This window comes from Neodiprion pinetum, chromosome 5 (assembly GCF_021155775.2).
Source record: "Neodiprion pinetum isolate iyNeoPine1 chromosome 5, iyNeoPine1.2, whole genome shotgun sequence".
Lineage (NCBI taxonomy): Eukaryota > Metazoa > Arthropoda > Insecta > Hymenoptera > Diprionidae > Neodiprion > Neodiprion pinetum.
The window spans coordinates 14,077,360-14,102,182 of NC_060236.1; the positions used below are offsets into that span (position 1 = coordinate 14,077,360).

Below are 24,823 nucleotides of genomic sequence, written 5' to 3' on the forward strand. Positions count from 1 at the left end.
TATCGGATGAATACTACCTTTCCTTGAGAAACATTGAACCGCTGTGAATTTAATAATGGTTTGATTCTAAATTTCATTCCAGAATGGCTAATGGGTATCTTGCTGTAGATTTAATCAATCTAGAGGATCGCCTACAACGCCTTGAGCAGAGAGTAGATCGACAAGCATTGAGGGAAATAGAAGTTCCATTTGATTTGACAGAAAATGAATTCGTACAACTGTGCCGTCTAACTCCCAACTTAGTATGGGATCTCGTTGATATGCTGGAGCCTCAATTAAAGCGGACCAGGATTACTGGGTTGTCAGTAGAAAAACAAATATTGTCAGCACTAAGATTTTATGCAACTGGTTGCTTTAAACGGCCTGTGGGAGAGCAATGAGGCATTGCAATGAGTGAGTCATCGATCAGCAGATGCTTGCATCAGGTTACAGATGCTATAAACGATGTGATATTTAGATGGTGGGTGCAGTTCCCCATGACTCCAGAAGCCAGACTGTTGGCAAGAGAGAAATTTAGACATGCTCGTCAGCCATTTGAAGAAGTTCTTGGTGCGATAGACTGTACGCATGTGCCGATACTTGCCCCTAGAGAACATGAAGAAGCATATATAAATCACAACGGATATCATTCGATTAATGTACAAATGATATGCGATCCAAGTTTAAAGATTCTCAACTTCAACGCAAGATTCCCTGGAGCTCGGCATGATGCTTACATATGGAAATCTTCTGCTGCTCACCGTGTTATGGAACGCGCACTCAACGAGGGTGAAAGAAAAACGTACCTCAAAGGTAATTCAAAAATTTGATTTCCATTTTTTGGAATTGCAGTTCCGGAACTATATAATATTACATCTGTTATCACCGTTATTCAATATATTTGTCTTTTCACACAGGAGATTCAGGTTATCCATTGGAACCCTGGCTGCTCACGCCGTTGCCTCATGAACTTGATGCCTTTCCAAACATAGAGTTTTGCAGTATGAACCTGGTTTTCCTGGAAGAATTGTAAATGCCTGCGCAGTGTTACACAACATGCGGATTTCGGGAGATTTACTTAACGATGATCCGCCCGAAGACGTTGCAAATGAAAATGATTTGGCTAGAAATGACTGCGATAATGACGATCCGGATAATAATTTACGACCACTCGCCATAGCACGTCGTATCCAAGACCGCTAGATTGCCGAACGATTTGGCCGACGATTTCATTATCACACATAATTTTATCAAAAATGTCCAAGAGGAGTTTATATTGTCTATTGAAACCAATATAAATATAGTCATAGACATCAATGCCTTTATCATGTAAGAAATAATGAAATATCCTATAATTTAATGACTTTTTATCAAAAATTTGTAAATTTTTTTATTGTGAGACTATTGCAATTATTTGTAAAGGTAATATTTATCTATGTATTTCATATTGCTAGTGTATCCGTGAATATTAAAACTGAAAATCATTACAAATCAAAGTACCACAGTTGAAATCCCATTCACGACAGGACTACACCTGAAGATTTTTTTTTTATTAGATTTTGTAAAAAAAAAACAAATGTGTGATGAAATTCTTACAGACGCATGTATATTCACGGGTTATAAATTAAATATTCGTACATCAAGTAAAACATGTATTTTTAGTAATTTCCTAATTCTTCAGTACTTTACATCTACATAAGTGCTTATTTTCACCAGACTTATATAAACACCTTTGGCTTGAAATTTTCACAGGTAACAGTCTTACACATTTTTATAAGCTTAACGTATTTGACAGATTTCAGATCTAATGAAAAAGTCCTCAAACAATTTATTATAATTAGGAATAACGTCAAATAAAATTTGGCATCCTATTATGTAACCATAAAAAAAAACGACACATCCTCATAACACACGGCTAATACATTTTCATTAATTCAATGCATACACTGTTCCATTTTTTTCCATTGTTGATTAACTGCGAAAAGTTTATAAAAAAAAACACGAGGAAAGATCACGGAAAAGATACAAAATACACGATTTCGTTTGCGTTCACAAATAATCTATCCGAAGTTACCTGATTTTTAGTGATAATATCTGCGACGTTGTCAAATTTGCTGAAAATCTATTGATGAGCCTGTGAATAGTTTTGCATCGATGAATATCGTTACGTACACGTTACAGAATCACCCTTCGTCGCTAGCATCGTCGATGCAAGTGACAACTGTCGCTAGCTAACCACAGCGATAATTGTCGGTAGAGAGTTACAGAATCCCGGCATAGATAACTGCACAGATTCCACCTAAACTACCTATACTACCATGGAGCCTAGAGTAAAGGAGCCCGGACGCCTATAGTAAAAGTATAACAAACGTGGATCCTGAAAGCGGTGAAAATTTGGATTCGAAATGCAGCCACGGGAAGCGCTAGTGCTGCGTAAATAGGAGATGGGTTAGCATTCACACGTCATTCTTGGCTTTTCGTCTTTGCACGCATAAACGAGTTTTTCAAAGATTTTTTTATTGCGATAAAAATCAGCGTTGTGAGGTGTAGTGAGTGATTGCCCCACATTATATCTGAGCAGGTGAGAAAATGGTATTTTTTAAATACGTATACTATTTTAGATACTTTATTAAATTGTAATTTACGGATTTAATAAAACGAGCATGAAAGTGAGGTTAAAATTCATATATTGTCATGTGTAATCACAAATTTTATTTTGAGTTTATTTCTGGTAGCAGAGTGCACAATGAGGAAATATTGTTCTTACCCAGGCTGGCGAACTGGGCGAGATGCCAACAGAGCAAACTGCAAACGCTTAGGACGACGGCAGCTGTCTGTCTTCAAGGTACCAAAGGTAAATCTCCGGTCACAATTTTTTCTCTTTGTTGAATGAGTCAACGCGTATAATTTGTTGACAAAATATTAGGTTATTGCATACCAATTTTTGCCGATAGAAAAAAATATATTTATTCAATGACTTGGCGTATATAAAACTTTGACCCGCTTTGTTTTTACCTGTATGATCATATTAGTTACAATTAAATTTTTGTTTTGTCTGTAGAATATGCAACAACGATGGAGCGAAGTCCTTGGACAGTGTCTCGACTGATCATCTCTGCATCCTGTGGTGTAACCAATTGGTCCAGATGAACCTTTGGGCGCTTTTTGACTGTGTGGCTACGAAAACTCGTCCGCCTAATATAACTTACGACCCGGAACGGAAAATTCGTGCCCTCGATTGTTATTTCCGAAGCGTAAGTTGATAGTTGAGAATTTTTAGAAATCCTTACAAGCTTGAACAATCGTAACGTTTCCAGCGTATATTCGAAAAAAACGTCTTCCATACGAGGACGAGACGAATTTCGAGCCCGGAAGCCAATGGATCGAAGACATCATTAGACAATGCACTTGGAGTCGTAAAGCCGTTTTTCAATTAGAATATATCACTGATTGAATTGGGTTTCATAGATTTTTTCAAAAAGTTGTCACTCGAGAACTGGATGAAAAAAAAATGTAAAAAAAATATGGGAGCCTCTACTAATGTGAGTGAACGACATACAAAATTTCGCGTCGAATCGGAAAGGGTGAGGGTTAGAGCTTAGTGGAATTCGGGTGGAATGCTCCATATGAATTATTCACCGAGGAAACATTAGTTTCATCGTGTCGGCTAGAAGAACAATTGAGTTTGTCGGCCCATCCGGAGCTGGACAATATATGATAATGCGGTAATTGTCGAGGGTCTGCGATGAAAATTTCGCTCCCGGATGAACATCAATTTGGGTAAAGATCCATTTATTTCCACAGTCGCACAGTTTATCGCATTATTAATATTATTTATTGTCAAAAAATGTTTGTTTTGTTGTTTAAAAATTTTTGTTTCCTATTTGTATGGAAAAGCACATTCCTATTGTGCACTATATAATAAATATTCGCACTTTTTGTTGTTGTTTAATTCGTTTGGATTTGACGCGTATTGTATAAAAATAATGTTTATTAATAGATATTTCTAGGGTTTAGTAGGGTGTCAACTCGACTTTGACTTATGCCAAAAAATATTACTTAGTTACAAATGCATGATGACAGAACTAATCGGCAAACAAACAATTTACTGTTTTTCTCGTCTGTTTACGTATAACTGCGCTACGAATATCAATATTCTCTTCTTTCTCTTTTCTCATTCCGTCTCTGTCATCCTCTCATGGGTACAGCAGCGCCAGCGGGTATTTCAGTAAAAATTTTCACCGCTTTCATAGCCCACGGCCGCAGTACAACGTTCGGGCTGCTTTACTCTAGGCTCCATGTATACTACTATAAAAATATAACTACACAAGTATAGTCTGAATTAAACTCTATCTTCTTCAATTTACTAGAAACTACTCAAACGTTATCTGATGCCGCTATACTAATTTAAAATTATTATATTCATTTTAAATTCGACTTCCAGATCAGATTTTGTGAAAAATATTGTATTCTGGGTATGGGATGAGTAGCAAATATGACAGTCGTGATTACGACATTCGATGTAAGGTTTATGAGACAATCATATGAAGACTCGTGTGGTTGTCGCAACTCGCCTGACGGCTGGTAGCGACATCTACTACACTCGTCCACATACGAATGCCCCATAAACCTTACGCTCATGCCGCAACAATACGACTATCCGATTATTTGTTACTTATCCCACATGTAGCGTAAGTAACTATATGCTCACAGGCACCCGGTTTTATTGAACTAGAATGCTGAAAATTTGGCCCAATTTTTTTGAAATTACGTTTTAACCGATCTAGGAGGTGCTAAGCCGGTTCAAATACAACAATGACTTTTTTAAGAATCAGTGTGATAATTATACTAAGCAATGCTACATGCGTTGCTTCTCGTATTGTCATGCTGATGGCTCTTTCGAAATCAAGCGTGTACCCAACGCATCAATCAACCTCCAGCGTCGGACGTCCTGTAAAATATGAAAGGATTATTTCGAAAATTGCTTTCCAATATCTCGCATGAGTTGTAATTTGAGAAAATGAGATACAGAAAATCAGTTATGTGGTATGTTGAGCTATGTATACCTATCATCCAGTATGATCACTAGGATCTGTACACTCACTCCATATCATCTTCGTCTCATTTCCATGCCGCAGAGTATCATCTTTAGGGTCGTAGTCTTCCCACATCACATCATTTTCAAGGTGTTACCGTACACATTACAGACTCCCTCAAAGTTGCCTTGCAATATCGCTTCGTACAATCTTGTACATTTTCAACTGAGTGCTTTCTTGGAGCCCTAGCTGAATTCATTTTGTGCCTTTCGATCTTCCAGACTGTGTTCAAGCCATCAAGCGAATAAGCTGCAAACCTCAATTATGTTGAGTATATACCCGGCACAGCAGTCTTTTGAAGATGAAGGTACTTCATCTAGAAATTCAAAAATAAATCTTTATTACGCTTCCGAGGAAGCACGGCTGTTATGCGCTGGTGTCGTATTACATAGCGCATAACATTTTTCACACAAAACATATAAAGTATGCGAATAAACTGTCATCTAAGCTGTTTTAGTTCTATCGCGTTAGTTAATTTCATATCACAATTGGGATGATTAAAAAAATTGCTTGTAGTTGAAATTCGGTAGTCGGATTCTTTTCCACCGTAGCACTTGACTTTGAATAAGACTCTGGTATGTTGAATTGTACGACAACCCCAGCACAGTGAGAGTTATAGTAATGTCTTCCTTGGTAATGAATCCGCTTTCCTCCGTTGAACTTTCAAACGATAGCATTGTAGCTTTCGACAGTGTTACTGGTGAAATTATACTAAAAATGTAAGAAGGATTTTGGATACGTAGGTCATCAAAACAATATAGTTTTCGTCAACGTTTCGACCCTCATTTCCGGTCATTGTCAGGACGGTTCAATTAAATTTTTCCTAATGACAAACAGAAACCCTCTTTTTACAACTTGCTGATAGGCTAAGGAAGGAAATCATGGATGATTTTGAACACGTGTGTCTTTCAACTTTCACTATAATTTCTAATTCGTTGTTTAACCAAAGATCAACTCAGTTTGATGGCAAGTTGAAAAAGAAGGAGGGTGAAAATTAAAAAAACCCTTTTGAACCCTGATTCGTAAAATATTGGTAATGTTTATGTTAAGAAAAACTAGTTCGTTGCGTTTCCGAGAGTGAGTGTACAGGCACAAAATTTTGTATGTGGCTGTACTCTCCTAAAGAGCCAAGCGCAACTCGGGTATCCTCGGCAGCTCTCGCTTGTCTCAAGTATGTCTTGCGTAGCCGCAATTTTTTCTTGGCTCGAGTCGCATGTAAAAGAACGTTGACTGAAGAATATAAAGACGGGTACCCTGGGGTAACTTTTTGTGACCAGTTTTCGGCGGGTAAGGTGACATAGGAGAACCTAGGAGCGTGGGAGGTTCCTGCACCATCGACTCTACCTAACGGGCTTGTACCGACATTCGTAGCAGCCAAAGTAGTGTCGGTATGGTCGGTATGGAAGCTTGAGATTGAGACGGTACATTATTTTATTCCAATAATACGGATATGCCTTTTCAATGTGACATAATTTTCCTAAAATCGCCTGCCCTCATTCCTCTGTATTCGACCAAAATGTCTTGTAGCGTTAAATACAACGAATTAATTTGAGACATGAAAAATTGTCATAATTATTGGAACAATTATATTTGTTACAATCATTATATAAAAATAACAGTTTCAGAATTATTCGAAAAGAATATACAATGTCTAAATTGAAAAATTCGAGGAAAAAGTGTTCCTCGATGTGTATTGTTATAACGTGCGTCACCAAATAATTGTTTGCTACGTTTTGAACGGATGGTTGTAGTCAACACAAAGAGATTTCCCACTCCAAAAATTTTATATGTCAAGAATTTAGATAGATTTTCATAATTTCGTAGTTTTTCAATGATTTTCAAATGTCTGAAAAGTTTCTGAGAGTCGAAAGAAAAACCTGTTAAATATGTGAGAGTACTTACCAAATTTTATTATTTTCAGCAATGTTTTTTAAATACCGTATTTCAAAAGTTGTTTACAGGTCAATATCTTCTTTCATTCTTGTTCTTTTGATACGATCAAAATAAAAGCTCCTAAAACTGTTCTTCAATTCTGAGTTTCTTGATTAAGGGTCCAAGATGTTAATGGTCTTGAACGCCTTGGAAAATATTAAATAACTACAAAACTATGTGAATTGATGCAAAAATAGATGTTTTCCTGTGTTAAATAAATAGAATACGAAAACCAAAGTTTCGGCACCACGTAAACTGAAGGGAAAATTTTTTTCTATGCGGGATGTTTTCTTCTTGATCAGACCGAGTGCCTTCAAGACTAGCACTATGAAAATGGAAAAAAAATTAAACAGATACACTCTGTATTGATGTATTATGCGGGGTAATTTTGGAACTCAATATGAGCTTTGAATATAATACAGTACGTCTTTTGTTCCAAAAATTATACTCTACAGTTACAATTATACCTCTACAGTTCACTTATATTGAGAATCCCGTGCCCCTCCCTCCGTCACCAATCGATGGCTAACGAATGAGAGGAGTAATGGATATATAGGAGGAGTATAGGGGCACTTTGGGGCGTCACAACAAACCCCCCTCGCACCCCTCTCCGGCGCCAGCCCCTCGCCTGGGAGTGACTTTGGGGCGCCTTCCCCTTCCCCCGCCGCCCCTCGCCTAGGAGTGACTTTGGGACGCCTTCCCCTTCCCCCGCCGCCCCTCGCCTAGGAGTGACTTTGGGACGCCATCCCCTTCCCCCGCCGCCCATCGCCACGGAGCGAATTTTGGGACGCCATCCCCTTCCCCCGCCGCCCCTCGCCTCGGAGCGAATTTTGGGACGCCATCCCCTTCCCCCGCCGTCCCTCGCCAAGGAGCAAATTTTGGGGCCCCTTCCCCTTCCCCCGCAGCCCCTCGTCGAGGAGGTATTTTATTCTAGAAGCTTCTCCGGACGACCACCCCTTTCCCGCAACCCCTTACCAAGGAGCGGTTTTTCCGCCTCGAAGTTCCGCGGCTCGTCAGCCCTTCGCCCGCGACCCCCTCGCCACGTGGTGAATATCGTGTGACGACCCCTTACCCCGGGTACCGTTGACCGCGAATCAGATTCCGGACTCTACGGGATGGCCTCTGGGCCTGTGCACCCTGACCATGGGACGATCCCCTTACCCTGGTGCCCCTGGCCGTGCGGCCGATTCTGGGGCCACCTACCCATCTGGCCCCGCTACCTCCGTTCACGAAGCGAACTCTGCGACTTGGACGTTTGGGGTTACAGGTCCTCCACCCCGGCTCTCGTTCTTTCTCCATCCCTGCTCTCTGTGTCGGGTGCTCGTGTCACTGACCTTACCCAGCCGTCAGTGTTTATCCTAAGGTTTGCGTGCGCTTGGAAAATATAGACCTGGTCACACTCTCTCTCTTTCTTAATGCAAGACTAAAGGCATACTTAGATGTACGAGGATCAGGGTGGGTGGGTGAGGAAACAGAACTCAATGGTGGATTGCGTAGAAAAATCAAATCTCATCCTCGCAGGTTTATTCGGTTAACACAGGTGCAAATACGTACATGGTTATTACAGATAACGACTAAGTGATAATTACAATGTTCTTATAATTACACAAAATATGTTATCAAGGTTTTTATTTACCAGTCTAATCAGCAACATTACAATTCTTAGAGGTACAACATTGAAGACAACTTATAGGATAAATGTGATTTGAATTGATGGTGTTAGTTTTGCGTTTTGTGACATGGGCTATTCGGTTGTGGAATAATTCTGCGATACGATCGTTTCTTTCGAGGTCAGGAGTAAATATATTGAGAAAATCCCGCAGAGAAAAACCAGCAGCCATAAAGTGCATAAACATAATACAAAATTGTCCACATACATCAGAAGTGAGGCTTTGAAGCTGTCTGTCGTTCCAGTCGTATCGTCTGCAATTTCTTCGTAAAGTCCGCTTATGGTGAGGGACGAATGGTGGTAATCCGAAGCTGTCGAAGTATGTACCGTGTCCGGAGGAACTGACGAAAAATGCCACCCAGTGGCTACCGGGGCGTGTGTGATCATCCGTGTTTGACACAAAGGCTGTCGGGCGTGTCCAGATGAGGGGTATCTGATCCGCTGCAAAAACCCCGGTCTTCCCGTTCGGAATCGCCGGCATTGCGCTCCATATCTGTAGACTGTCCATTTTGTACCTCGTCTTCTTCTCCTTCTTCTTCTTCTTCGCCCTCGTTATCGGAGATAATCATACCATTCGTAGAAGGTTGTGAGGAGGTATGTGAGTCAATCGCAGTAGTAAGTATTTCGTAGGGAACGGTAACTTCGCCGTCTGACGTAGGCGCAGACGGATCAGGAGAGATTTTCAGTGGAGCGACTGACTCTGGTATTACTGCTTGTAGCGTGAAATTTCTTTTTGGTACCTGCAGTGGCTGATTACTAGTCGAACTCTCCTCTCCGGTGATTTTGGGCTTACTGGCTGACAATGCTTCTGTATAATCGTATTTAGTTAGAATATCGTTGTTGTTGATCCATTTCTTCAGTTTGAGTGCGTTGTTCATCGCACATTTGAAAAATTCCTCCTTCTTAACACCGTGGAAGAAGCACCATACCGAAGACCGTTCCAGTTTGTCGAACGCCGGGCAATCGATGTCCTCCAAGTTGAATATTTGACGCGCGGTACTACTTTCAATATATTTACATTTATCGTGTCCACGGGCAAAGATTCGATGAGCGTTACGTGCGATTTCTCGGAGGTTAACGTCTAATTGAACCAGCGAGATATCACCTTCAAACCACTCGATGCCATGATGGTAGCAGTTTACGTAATTGTTCACGCCACGTTCTTTGAGCGGCAGATCCGTGGAGGGATATGGCGGTTCTATTAACCAATGCGCCGAGTAGCGGTGATCGATGGTGACGACTGCCACCGCTTTCGGTATAAATTTACCATAGATATTTCGAAATCCTTGAATATCTATCACGTAATCTATACTTGAACTTGAAAGAATGTAGTCGAATGAATAGAGAGCTGGAAGAGCGAACCTGCAGTGACGTAGTTTGAATGCTGACTGGCTCGGCACCGTAGTTACGGGTGTTTATATACAGCCTTGTGTTACAATCCCCGTCTCAATTTTTGTTTATCGGGTGTCTCCAGCCGGTCTGTTGCTCCCCTTGAAGACGTTGGCGTGGTGTAGTCACAGTGTTCTCTCTAACGGAAATCACCACCTGGTATATTATAGAAGCGGTCGTGATAGGAGGGGCGTGATCTCCCTCTCTTTCTTAGCCCGAAAAATCTGTAATGACCTGACGTGCATCAACTTCAATAAGATTATCAAATTCAGCGTACACTAGGCAATTCACAGTTTCTTTGAGAGCATCGTCGAACCGCACTTCGACCCTGAGAGTTCCATGTTTGATGAGCGACCAGTGCGATGTACAGTTGGCTGAGAGATCGGGGGTTAGGTCAAAAGCCAATAGACAGTTTCCTTTAGCGAACTGCTGCCGGCCGATACCGTTTCCTTCGTTCAGAAAATGAATCCCCGTACCGGAGAAGAGGGTGTGATAAGCGTCCACGTAGAGTTCGTCTTTGCCAAAACTCATCTGTAGCGGCTTCGATGGGACTTGCACCCCGTCGACGTACAACGACAGGAAATTCAAAGAGTAGTTTTGAAAATTAAACGGATTGCGCTGTCTGTCGCCGTTGAAGGCTTTATTGCTGACAAAACCGATTATCACTCGTTTCGGTAGTTGTCCGAGTATGACATTGTCCAGTGTTTCTGCCTGTACTCCTGCGTGTATGGTGAAAGACTTCACCTCGACTCTGGTTACGGGATATTTTGCCGTACCTTGGGCTAGCGTCCGTGCGTGCGCCAGCAAGATTCCAGGGCTGATCTTCATTCGGCGAACGAGCAGTGAAGTTTCCAGTATGTGCAGCTTGTGGCGATTTTCGGCTTCCATGATGCAAAAACTGTCTCTTGATCTCACAAGTCGAAGACGCAGTTCCACACCGTTGATTAAAAATTTGTCTTGATTAAATACGTCACAGTGCAGATGTCCAATCAGATCAACGGTACGTGCATTGCTCATGATCCGTTTGCGTTCGATGAAACCTCGGTCAGCACCGACGGCGTCGGCGTCGTATACATCCGATACTCCATCCTCGCTGTCGTACCATAGAGCCGAAGAAAGATGGGATTTTTTGGCGGGGGGTGCGTAATTCAGTAGAGTCTCTATATATGCTCGATAGGCGTAAGAGTTGTTGGCTGGTGAGACTAGTTTTTGATTGAAGAATATATCGACTTGATTGAACATCGAGTGAAGCAGATTGTTTACCGGAGTGGCATGCGGAGTAGCCGCGTTGCCTTCGCCGGCCGGTGGGGTAGGAGCAGACGGTTGTAGCTTCACTCGTACGCTAAGCATAGTGTGTGCCAAATCGATGTACTCATCACCGTTTCCAGGTACAACAAATTCAATCGGGGAATCGTCGGTTAGAGATGATACGGGCTTGTAGTGTACCCATTGACCAGCCTCAATAGACGTCTGCGTTGGTGGTAGAGAAAACAAATCCAGTTCCGACTTCATACACTCACCCGAGTGCGCGTGCAGGAAGGCCATTGTTGATGTTTAGATTGAAGACGAGCGGCGCGTGGGCTTACCGGGGTCCGAATATGTCTGTAAGGTCCCGTTTTTTACAACACTTTTTCCGCTTAGTTTTCTTGACGGTTCCGGCACGCTTGGGTATCTTGGCCGATGTTTTCTTTTTCGACCTTCGTCTAATTTTTCTCGTAGTACCAGCTGCTCGGTGCGCGCCGACAAGTCTGTTGACGCGGGCAATGTTTGACTGACGCGCTAATCCGCCGGCTCGGCTTTTATAACCGCTACCCTTCATGAGTTTATCAATTTTTTCTTCAGCAGCTCTTTTCAATTTGTGTCCTGATTCTATGAATCGACTCTTGACTGCCTGTTTGAACGGAGTGTCGTTTCTTACGTCTGTCATGACGTTCATCCCTGCACGTAGTGCTTCTCTTCCGACCGCGCGAGCACCACTGGACAGCAGAGGTAGTATTCGACGAAACAGGCCTCCCAAGAAGCTGCCGATTCCGTGCCCGCGTTGATGCGGTGCTCCTCGGTAAACCGTCTCAATGCCTCCACCGCCGAGCTAATTTTCGTAATGTTGTATACAGGGTGTCCCTAAATTGAGGGACACGGACCAGCGAGCGTGATACCTGACTGAAATGCAACCGAGAATTTCTTTACCGGAAGCTCGTCCGACGCATAGTTTTTGAATTATAAACGATAGCGTTAGGCCAATCAGAGTGCACCATTTCATCTGGATTTGCCGCCACGGAAATTGCTGTTTTGTTCGTCTGGGTGAATTATTATTATTCGGTTACAAATTAAATATCGGCACCTCCCCTCACTCGCTGTTGTACCCCTTCTCGAGCGCTGACCTCGGTATTGTTGCCGCGGCACACGCTGCCGGCCGCACACCCACGGACGCACACTCGTGTGTGTGAAAATAAGCGAATGCCCAGCTACACAATACTACGAAACACACATCTACGAGTGAAAATAAAAATAAATCTCCAAATAAATCAGCGGATTTAAGATTTAATGTTATAAAACACTTCCAATCATCGATGTATGCATAAAACTAGAGATTTTAGATGATTGATATGCCGTTAGGGTTCATAATTAGTCATTCAATCAATCTGAATTATGCTTTCCGAACATTTTTTGTGTCTTTGCAACATAACTTTTCCACTAGTTTGAAATTCATCATTGACATCCGATTTTTCAATAATGCGAGGGAACAACAACTCGCTGAAATGACGTGTCAATAGGTTTGTAAATCACTTACGATTCACCTGAGTTAACACAAAATAACTGAATAAATGAGAATTCACTGACTCACTAAGAATGATAACTGAAATCTGGAGAATTATTTGAGATTTAACTGAATTAGGAAGAGTTGTAATAAGTCAAGTTACTTTGAATAACTTTAGATTCGTGCCAAAATTTTATGTTTAGAGAGAAAAATAATTAAATTCAAATAAAAAAGTAATTTTAAATCAAGAAGAAGGAAATTCCCAAATACCTGAATTCAAATGAAGCAATTTCAATTTAATAAATCTATCTGAATTTGAAGAAAAATAATTATTATTATTTGGAATAGAAAAATGAAGTCGAACTACATGAATAAATTCAATCAATTCAACTCAAAAAAATATGGTTTCATTCAAATTCCCAGTTATTTCCTCGTCGATTCAATGTGGGTCTGGAGTGGCAAGTAACGTTGAAATTGTTGAGATCAATGCTAGTGATGGACACTTATCTGAGAATAATCGATGTATCGATTAATCGATTTCAACAAAGTAATCGGACATGGCTCGATCAAATTGGTAAAAATTAATCAATTTGGTAAATTTCTGCGTGTAGTCTTAATATCAGAAGAGATATTTCGATAATTCATAGTCTTATTCAAAATATTTTTGAGTTTGACAAATTTTGAGTAATTGTTACTTAAATCACATACATCGATACTGTATTGCATCGTTCGTGCTAGTAAACAAGCGGCTCCAGACCCACATTGAATCGACGAGGAAATAACTGGGAATTTGAATGACACCATATTTTTTTGAGTTGAATTAATTGAATTTATTCATGTAGTTCGACTTCATTTTTCTATTCCAAATAATAATAATTATTTTTCTTCAAATTCAGATAGATTTATTAAATTGAAATTGCTTCATTTGAATTCAGGTATTTGGGAATTTCCTTCTTCTTGATTTAAAATTACTTTTTTATTTGAATTTAATTATTTTTCTCTCTTAACATAAAATTTTGGCACGAATCTAAAGTTATTCAAAGTAACTTGACTTATTACAACTCTTCCTAATTCAGTTAAATCTCAAATAATTCTCCAGATTTCAGTTATCATTTTTAGTGAGTCAGTGAATTCTCATTTATTCAGTTATTTTGTGTTAACTCAGGTGAATCGTAAGTGATTTACAAACCTATTGACACGTCATTTCAGCGAGTTGTTGTTCCCTCGCATTATTGAAAAATCGGATGTCAATGATGAATTTCAAACTAGTGGAAAAGTTATGTTGCAAAGACACAAAAAATGTTCGGAAAGCATAATTCAGATTGATTGAATGACTAATTATGAACCCTAACGGCATATCAATCATCTAAAATCTCTAGTTTTATGCATACATCGATGATTGGAAGTGTTTTATAACATTAAATCTTAAATCCGCTGATTTATTTGGAGATTTATTTTTATTTTCACTCGTAGATGTGTGTTTCGTAGTATTGTGTAGCTGGGCATTCGCTTATTTTCACACACACGAGTGTGCGTCCGTGGGTGTGCGGCCGGCAGCGTGTGCCGCGGCAACAATACCGAGGTCAGCGCTCGAGAAGGGGTACAACAGCGAGTGAGGGGAGGTGCCGATATTTAATTTGTAACCGAATAATAATAATTCACCCAGACGAACAAAACAGCAATTTCCGTGGCGGCAAATCCAGATGAAATGGTGCACTCTGATTGGCCTAACGCTATCGTTTATAATTCAAAAACTATGCGTCGGACGAGCTTCCGGTAAAGAAATTCTCGGTTGCATTTCAGTCAGGTATCACGCTCGCTGGTCCGTGTCCCTCAATTTAGGGACACCCTGTATAATGAGCCATGTCGTACCTGGTATGTTTTCCCTCTCTCTTTTGCTGAGCGACTCCTGTGATTCCAGTCAATTACTGAACGCGTCTAAAATGCAGCGTTACCGTCAGTGTCCCGCTCGTGAATGGTGCTGGACTACCGAATTGATCTCTTATATCGATCTCGATGGTTTGAAAGTTCGTGAGCATCAGTGGTACGTAGTACAGTGGCAATAGTGTTTTCATATCTGATTCGCCTTGTAAGATATTGTCTTTGCCGCATGTTTGAATGACTCGTAACAGCGGGGCGTAAACATCTCCAACGATACGTGGCTCCACCAGATCGCAATAAATAAACATCTGGCAGCCGGGGATCCTTGATGATTTGTTGGTTTCGGATAGCTTGCAATCTGATACCTCAACTGCACCTTCCCCAGGAGTATTGTAATGCGTGACACAGGGTATCGTTTCATTTTTCACTGGCGCATACCCCCGAGGGTGTTCAAACGTGAGTGGATAATGAATTTCGGCCAGCCCGACTTCCCAGTCTCCCGTTAGTTGAATCTGACGTGGTAACTGGGTAATGTAACAGCACGTCCGATTCTCCGGAAAAAACTGCATCGAGCTGTTGCTCGGTAAAGTTAGGTAAAACTGATCCCGGGACATTTTCTTTGATGCACGAGTCGAACGGTGAACACTCAACGACTGCGAGACATACTGCAATAACACGCTATTTTATCATCCCCGTGTTTCCCCCTCCACACGCTGAAGTTCAGGGTCGTAGAACAAGCCGTCGATTACTTCGCCGTTGAGATCTTCCAAGACGTACACTATCGGTGAACGTGCAAGCACTCGTCGGATCTTGAATAATTCTTCGCTCCAGTTTGCCGCGTAGCCTTTTTCAAATGTTCCCTTGGTTTTACTAATTCGTACAAAATCATTCTTATGGAATCTCGGTTTGCCATTTGGACGCGGAGGATAACGCTTTTCCATGTGGGCACGTGCTGTAGCAGCATTGCGAAGCGTCACTTTCGACGGCGCCATGCCGATGCTCGAGTGAACTGTATTGTTGTAGGCTTGCACGATTTGTGGTAAAACATCGACGTAGCGTTGCGTCTTTTTATGCGTGAAGTAACGCCACAGGCGTTCTTTGAGTGTACGATTGAATCGCTCCACGATAGCTGCTTTCACGTCGGGATTACGAGTAACACGATATCGTATTTCATTGTCGCGAAGTATCTTCTGAAAAGCACTCCCGACAAATTCTTTACCTTTGTCCGTTTGCAGTAGGTCGGGTCTGCGCGGCGTAGTGTGTAACACTTGCTCGAAACCTTCAGCAACGGTTGCGGCTGTCTTTCGTTTCAGCGGGACCACCCATGCGTACTTGCTCAATACATCGATGACCACCAGGAGATAGCGAAAACCGTTGTTGCGGCTCTTCATGGAACTCAGGTCAGCCAGGTCAGCTTCCCATACGTCGTCTATGTTGGAAACGTTGTACCTTGCTCTCGGAAATTTCCTGTGCACGGGCTTGTGTAAGGTGTAGGCATCCTGAGCTGCCAGCCATTTTCTCACCGAATCGCGAGAGTTGTTTTCGCGTGCAACATCTTCCAGAATTCGTGCTCCCGCGTAACCGGCAGTATGCGAGGGATTGTAATACGTTTCTTCAAGAAGAGTCGTCATTTTTCTTCAGCCGAAGTGTTTTCCAACCGGATTTTGCTCCGGTGGCGCGTTTGCGTAGAGCGTATCCTGCGTCGTGAGAACGGCTGGTTACGGGTGTAACGTTTGCGGAACTTCGTCGCTTCGTCGGGGAACTACTGGCGTGTGTCGATAGTTGTTGCGATGTTACCGTCGGTAGACCTGGAGCGTCGAATGTGCGTATGTCTTTCCAAAGCGTGTCGTTCCCCACGTATTCTCGGGGTACGTTGATCGTCTGAAGAAACCGTGCAAACTGACCATCCCCTGTAGGAGTAAAAGTCTTCCTAGATCGCATGGCATGATTGACCAGGTCGACGATGTTTGCGCCGGGAACTGTAACGCCGTCTAACGAGACGGTTCCTGCGGCATCCCAAGAAAATCGTTCCGGTACGCTGCCGAGTTCGCGCATCAGCATTTCGGCCTTTGCACGATACTTCCTTGGTACCGCTGACGCGACTTTCTTTGCACGCGCTTGAACGTTGCCAGGACCCGCAGCTACGGTGGGAGATATCATTGATTCTTCGGCTGTGTTTCCGTCTTCTTCTTCCTCCTCCTCTTCCTCCTTCTCCTTTTCCTCGAGAACGTCTAATTTCATGGGTTTGCGTGCGTCGTTTGCAAAAAACAAATATCGTTGAAGTACCTGCTGATAGAGTTTCTATTTTTCTGCGTCGTCTTTCGACGGTTTGTTCAAGATGTCCTTCATCTCGTTGTCGAGTCTTGAAACGGGATCGGTGTGTGTGGTAGTTGTATTTCCAGGTGAAAGCGTAGTGGCTATACCCTCGCTGACGCGTTGTTGAAATCTCTCCATACTCTCCATAGGAATTAAAACCATCTTCTTTGTACGTTCCATTTTGCTACTTGGAGAAGAGGCTGGAAGCTAAAGTCCCGAGTAACGGAGCGAGCAAGAGGGTGAGAAATCCGTTCCCACGTTGAACAAGAAAACGTTTTTTGGACTTCCAGGTACCTCGGTTGCTGGCCAACCGCCGTAATGTCTGTTTATGACGTGCCAGACGATTTTTCTGAATTCTGGACAGTGCTACGTTACCCTCCAAGGTGTTCAATGCACACTCACAAATGGTCTCTACCAGCGAATTGTCGGCCGTGCGTAGCAACGCCGATCTCTGCGACGGGTTCAATTTCTGCAGAGCGTGCAGCGCTACTGCGTTTGCTTTGGTGAAATCGGCACGAGCTCTGCGACCGGACGCGGTACGGCGTATTCGAGGCATCACAGCTGAACGACTGGAACCCGGTGCGCATTGGTGACCTTTATATCCTTTCGCGGAACGTAGACATAGTGATTATCGTCCGAAGGGAAGATGTTTGATCGGAAACGGCAATTCTCCGGAGTGGATTGCTTCAGGTCGAAAAGCAGATATCCGTGTGGCGCTGCGGTAGCGTCGTGATAGGCCTCTTGAAGAAACCTCGGATCTTCGGGATACACCTGTCTGGCAAGGTGTTGAATTTGGGCACGATCCCGTGGATTTTTGAATAAGACTATGTAGTTTGCGTTGAGGGAAATATCTCGTTGACCGTTGCCCTTGTGAAAGAGATTTTGTGTTATGTAGAAAACGCTGAGGTTCTTATGATGACAGACCTTGGTAAAAAGATCAACGACGACATTGTTTGAAGCCTCTCGCATCAGATCGTCGATTACCAAAAGTTTCGGTTTTTTGTCACCCTCGTAATCGGCGTGTTGCGGTAACCCCTCGCGGTACTCTATACTCTTGTCCCCGTCGTACAACGGCTGCCATTCGTCAAAGTACCATATCACACGACTTAATCTTGTATCGCACATTGACGTTCCATGACGCAGAAAGTTCTTGACGAAATTTGATTTACCGCATCCTGATGGCCCGGCTACAATGGCCGAAAACGGATGTTTCCAACGTGTGTCCGTCATCGAACAAGAAGAAGAAGGAGAAGAAGAAGAAGAAGAATCCATGGATAATGCGGGATCTATAAAAAATTGAAACAATTGAAAACACGTTCTTTTACTACGCTAGCTTGCTCGCGGCGGCGGCGGCGGCGGCGGCGGCGGCGGCACTCCCTTCGTGCGCTGACCATGAGCTTATTCAAGCGCACGCGGAAGCGTAACCGCGCAGGTACGAGCTCATCGGCGCGGTCGCGGTCGAGCTGATTGTGCGTGAGGCGCGTACGCCATGAGCTTATTCGTACGCGTGCGCGCAGTGATATCAGCTTGAAAATAGCGCGCCCCGCCGCGGTTTACGAGATGAATTTTTACGAGCAATGCGAGATTTTTTCACAATTTTTCATGCGTAGGGTTTAAGCGTGGTACTAACCTGTATACAGTTTGGCGGGACACATACAAGAGAGTATCTGATGGGTTGGCCTGGCGTCTCGCCGGTTGGAATAACAGGCGGTTGGGGTAAGAATCCCTTCGGTGTCCTCTGTCTGTCCGTCTATTTGTTTGTCTGTCTATCTATCTGTCGCTCAAACGCGCGCGTGGCTTGCCGTCCGGGTGTCTGTACTACCGCAGGGTGAGAAGACGGAAGCTGTGGTGTGCAACTGCTCGGAGTCTGGGATCTTCGTCATCATCCAGTGCGATAACCGTAGGGCAGCGTATCGAAACTCGTGACGCAACAACGCCTTTTCACGTACACTGGTTTACACGTTTTGTGCTCGGAGCGCGTCACGACTGCGTGCAGTTCCGTTCGGCGAATGGCGCGATACTCCAAGGGAATGGGTGCAGCGGCTTCTACCACCATCCGCTTGATGGCCTCGAAGTTGATTTTCGAGCTCGTTGCGTGATTCAGTGATATGCCTTTCACCTTGCAAATTTCCACCTCTTCACCATTCGGACGTTTAATGATGAAAGCATAGAATTTTGGCCCTCCCGAGACGAAAGTGCGTATAAAACTCCCACGGCCGTAAGACGCCAACTCGTCCGTCAGGTCACCAAGAAAGTTACCCGTGGGAGGTTCATACTCGTTTGGCCTTCGGAGGTTTCGGGTATAAATTACTGAATCGGTGTCGTAATAGAGCACGCGCCGATCGAGCTTCTCAAGGAACGAGAAGAGCTTCAGCCGAGCCTGGGCAGTGGTGTACGAGGCAATCACGACGTTTGCCAGCGCTGACGGTTCAACGCTGTGTTGCGCGTGCGACCAACGCACGTACAACACTTCGTCGTTCACGGGCAGCAAACCAGACACCTCGACCTCAGGGTTGGTCAAAAGCTCGAGCAGCTGCTGACGCGTCTTTATAACCTCTGTTTTTACCAGATTCTCGCGTTGCCCGAACTTGCCCCAAAACGAATTTAAGCATAATTTGGAAACTGATCGCATGCCGGAATTTTTAGCAATACGGTCGCGATCTAGCCGTATACCCTCGACCCGCTCATACTCATCAAGGTAGCGCATTCGAGCCGACTCGTCCTCGCATTCAGCAGGCCAGCCGCTTGCCTCTTGCTTAATCTTGAGGAAGGTGTCGATATAGCCGGCGAAGTGCCCACCTTGACGAGTAGTCGGGTCAAACGATGTCACCGTATACGACCAGATCTCGCTTATGCTCCTGATCTTGTATCCCATTTCCACGGCTTTTTTTAATTCGATCGACACCCACGTGCCCTCGAATTCTCGCGCAGCCTCGTCATCATGTCTACACTCGTCCTGGTTCAAACTCTGACAACATGAGCGGCACAAGGCAAACATGAGTTTGTCATGCATGCGCACCGGCAAAACAGGGTGATAAAGATTGCGAGGCGGTAAAACTCGGCACTTGATGAGCCCCTCAACTCGCGTGATGTCGCAACCGCTCGACCCTGTCAAGAGCTCACACTCCTCTCCAACGTAGACCGTCGGGTGGCCAACAGGGAACCTTCCATTCTTACAGATGAACGGATACAACGAGCAAACATCGACGTATCGTATTTCCTCGTACGCGTTGCCCGTTGCATCTGTTTTCACCTCGTAGTATCGGGAAGCGTTCCCCGTTCGACCGCCGTAGAACGCATCACGCGGATTGAGTGCTTCGCTCGTGGCAGTGCCAGCGATCAGCGGGTGTGTTGCCACGTACTCCCTCATCTCCTCGTTCTCCTTCAAGCTCCGATCAAACTCGCATTCCCACTGTTTCGTCACGCGGTAACCCAATTCGCGCATACGGCTGATCTTTGCACGAGTTTCCTCGTAACGCCTATCCAACGTCTCGCCGTTGACGCTACGCCTATCGCGGTTGATTCGTAAACATTTACGACAGCCGTGCCAGAAACAACCGTGAAACTCGTAGACGTGTCGCGTACCGTCGCCCGCGACATGGTATCCGTCCACCTTGCGACCCGTCTCCGGAATCCGAAACTCACGTCCGTTTCCGGCATGCCTGATGTCAATACCCAGCTTGCGCTCTTTCACGACCAACCACTCCAGAGCCTTACGAGACTGGGCATCGGCAAGACGATAGCCGCCCGGTGGCAGGATACCTATTCGCTCCGGTTGTAAAAAATTTTTACGGAACAGCACCGAACAAGCCGAGGCAATTGTCGTGCTCTCGGTAAAGGGACACACTCTGCCGCACTCCAGAAATATGTCCCTGAATGCTACGCACGCACGTCGCAGAATATCCACGTCCGACCGACAGTACGACAACAATTCCGCGTCAAAGTCGAACAGATGGTCGTTCGCTACAGCCTCGTTGTACCATGAGTAAAACTCTGCTCGCGCATCGCTACTCATGGTATCCGGAGAGTAAAACTTCGCTGCGGGGAGCGGTCCCACGTAACCCACGTTTTCAGGGGTATTGAAAAGGTGGGGAAATACACCTTTCACGGAAGTAGTCGGTAGTCCAAAAGCCTTCGGTAGCGCCGATAATGCCATAGGCATATATGCTAAGGAATCCAGAAATCGGGTGTGACCCGTTTCGAGCATAATGATCTTACTGCCGCTTAGGATGACCTGCGGCGGGTTTCCATCCCGCTCAACCATATGCCGCAGTATGAATTGCGCGTCAAAACCTTTTGCATTGTGCGCAATGCGTACGATGCGGGCAAAGTCCTGAACGGGCCGAGTAGCAAAGTCTACCAACTCCTTCACCGGTTCCCTCCTGAAAACGAACTCACGTACGAGCCCGCAAGCGGAACAGCCGTTCGATATATCGGGATCGTGGATACATTGCGTACACACTTGTTGCGCTACGCACAAGTTCGGCACATGTATGTTTGTCGTCGCGTCACCGTCTACCGTCTCGCATTGCTGCGTTTCGAAATCATAAAAAATGAAGATGTAACGTTTCGGTCTTGTCGCGTCTTTCAGTGGCGTCATGAAGCAGTAGTGATTGTACGGTCTGTTGCAGCGGCACGTTGCGCAAAAACGAGTTTCACAAATGTGTGCCCTCCGCGAAAGATTTACGAATCGCTCGCAATTCCGGCATATACGCAGCGTTGCACAAACGGAACGACGCGGACTGAAGGAGCCGATCCTGTGGTGGTACTCCAGACAACCGTTACCGCGGAACACGCGTCTGCAATCGGGACACTCGATTTCGCGAGACTGGCTGTTGCACGGTGGCGATGCGAGGCACTGTGGGCACTTTACGGAACATCGGTGTTCGTACCCGTTGTTAAATTTCCTATTGCAGGGTTGACAGAAAAAGGCCCCTGCTGCCGCCGCGGTTAAATTTACAATTGGGCAATAATGCTGTTCTTCGGGATAATACAGCAGATTCAATCGGTGCCTGACATCGCCTGTTCCGTTTGCTCTCACCACGGCAGTACCGTCGTAAAATGCCGCTTCGCCGGTACCTAGCCTCCCCAACTCGTACACTGTGATGAGGAATCCCTCGCGTGCCAGATAGTTCTGGAACTGTGCGATTTCATGCACTGTGCACCCCGTTGGCGGAATCTCGACACCGGCGTTCGCAACAAGATTACGCGCTTCTGCACGCTGGAAACTGGACCTAGCGAATCTCACCATCTCGTAATGCTCGTGCAGAGCGCCACTGCGGTTCGGGCCTCTCTCGGCGTGAGCCTTGGCTACAACGAGGGCACGAGGTAAACACAACCCGTCACTGTTGACAATCTGCACGACGGATTTTTTGAGTACCCCCGCGTGCGTGATCGGCTTCGGCTTTCCGCGACCCTCCGGTACTCCAACACTGTGTACCGTCACGGTGAAGACGCTGTCGACGCCAAACTCTGATGCGCTCTGGGCTACGCTGAAAACTAACTTCCAGAGGTCACTGTACCGCGAATCCCTCACCGGCCGGAACGATAACCACGCAGGACCATGATTAAAACTCTCCGCACTGAACGTGAAACCTATGTAGTCGCTACTCCGACACGTTGCTACGGCATAAGCATGCAGGTCTCTGAACGCGTCCTCCAGCCACTTCACTAGATTAACACCCGATTCAGGGGCCGCGATCTTCATTCGCAACTCACGCCCTGTGACCGCGAATTTACGAATGAATTTCGTTGATTCACCGATAACCGTGAAACGGTTACCCAGTGAATCAGCCCCGTCATCGGGTGCCTGACTTGACTCCTTCTCGCTCGCGGCTTCACTCTCCAGCCCCGATTCTCTCCCCATGTTTCCAGAGTATGCACCCTCTGTCTCGTCGTCGTCAGCATCGTCGTCGAATTCAAACGTCACGTCGGAAGCTGTCTGTGTCTCGTCATCGTCATCGGCATCGTCATCGTCTGACTCTAATGTCACGTCAGAATCGTAATTCGGAGCCCTCCGGGCCCTACCCCCGCCGATCTGTATGCCCGAGGTACTGGCGCCCTCGTTCACGCGAAACGGTCCGACAGTTTGCATAAGACCCCCTGTTGTACATATGAAACAAAAATAAGACTAAACCCCCGTGGTAAAGCGTCGTCAATCCGCAAGTATAGTTGAATTTCGCGGTTTTACTAGAAACGCACACCCCAGAGTACCCGCGTGATTAGCTCCCCTAAAAAATATCCTCGTCCATCGCCGGCGGAGTATAACTCATCTGAGTGAATATTCCACTCTCGGGTGTCTGCGGCCACGAGAATATTATCGCCTCATCCATTGGGGATATGGAATAATTGTCTCCTTCTTCTTCTGCTACCGCCGGCTCATGAGCATCGACCGGATCTAATTACCCGCCCCCACCAGAGAAGAAATTGCTCGTGAGTTCATATCAAAATACCTAGTCTGCATTTTTTGTTTTCAAACTTTTCCTATATACCTTGAATTTCTAACACTCCTGACGGACCTGGACGTGACAACACTAAGGTCGACGCCTGTGATGAATCGATTTCTGCAACGGACACAATAACCTTCAGTACACGCGTGAAAGAAGAATTCTAGAACTCTTGGAACACCGCTCACGCACAACGTATTTACACACGGGTACTCCATGATATACGGCATATCGTACAGACAAATCATCTGGACTTACCGTCACGAGCTCCGACAGAAATCGACTCCTCGGCGGTCCTATCGTTCACCATCGTCTCATTCACCCCTGTCTCTCCCGCAATCGCCAACTCCTCGCAGGCAACACAGCCCTCGAGGAGAGCTGCCTCGTTCTCGCTGGTATCATCCATCATAAATTCTAACACAAGGAAATTTTGATATACCACTCGCGCACAACGTATTCATACGCGACAACTCCCTGCTACGCCACAGCGTACGGACAATCATCCGGACTTACCGTCACGAGCGGTAGAAACCGGCTCCTCGGTGGGCCTCCCCAGCGCTACTCCTTGCGACGCAATCGCCTCATCGGCGACGTCGACTACGATATCGCAAAGAGCCACCTCATTCTCCGCGGAGTCCTCCAGCATCGAGCGGAATTCTAACGGTTGGAAAACTTGATCTAAATTTTTCCATATTACATATTTTCTTTTATCTTTTTACCCCACTTTGAAGATCCGGTAATTCAAACTCCACACAAACGTACACTGCGCACAACACAGATAACAACTTACCGTTTCGCTCGTTGTACTCAGCCATCAGCGCCCGAACAACGGCGAAGCGGGTGGCACCCCGCTGACGAATTACACTCGCGGCTACACTGAGGCACTCGTAACCCCGCAACGCACCGGTGCTGTGGAGGTGCGCCAGGGCCCGTGCCCCGCAGACCGCCAGAAGCTCTCGCAAATGCCGAAGCAATTCCGCATGTGACATGCGGAACAACAGCTCCCGACGGAAAACAGGGCACACCCGCACAAGACTCGCGTTAGCCCTCCTAGCCTGGCTAGCTGCCTTCACCACCGCGTAACGGAGATCGTTAATTGATTGCATTATTTTAAAAATATGGCAATAATTGAAACAGAATCGTTGTTTTCGCCAACACTGCGATTTTCTAACTGAGAAGATCTCCGGGCCCACAACTATTTATAAGTTCAACAGGTTGGGTTTTGTTTAGGCCAAATGCTACTACAATACGTTACCACGCCGCTTCTTGAGCTAAGTATACGAAATTTTACTATGGTCCGCTAGCGTAAACCTTCCGCGGCGGTTCGCGGTGAGACACCCGCAGCCAGGGTGAAAAT

General features: G+C 45.1%; 1 protein-coding gene across 1 annotated transcript; it reads right to left on the reverse strand.

Annotated features, from left to right (window-relative positions):
- Positions 1-18,902: 18,902 nt before the first annotated feature.
- Positions 18,903-24,572, reverse strand: LOC124220504 (uncharacterized). Its single transcript, XM_046629493.1, has 4 exons — positions 24,257-24,572; positions 23,980-24,123; positions 23,725-23,880; positions 18,903-23,122 (listed from the first exon to the last, which is right to left on the reverse strand). Exons 1-4 carry the CDS (start codon positions 24,570-24,572, stop codon positions 18,903-18,905), a joined length of 4,836 nt encoding a protein of 1,611 aa, XP_046485449.1.
- Between the last annotated feature and the right edge of the window lie 251 nt (positions 24,573-24,823).

Bases quoted from the DNA above. Each gene is read 5' to 3' on its own strand.
- LOC124220504 (XM_046629493.1), bottom strand. From the start codon at position 24,572: ATGCAATCAATTAACGATCTCCGTTACGCGGTGGTGAAGGCAGCTAGC. The intron at 24,124-24,256 runs GTAAGTTGTTAT...TCCAACCGTTAG, and splicing joins TGAGTACAACGAGCGAAACG to AATTCCGCTCGATGCTGGAG. The intron at 23,881-23,979 runs GTAAGTCCGGAT...TCCTTGTGTTAG, and splicing joins GGTTTCTACCGCTCGTGACG to AATTTATGATGGATGATACC.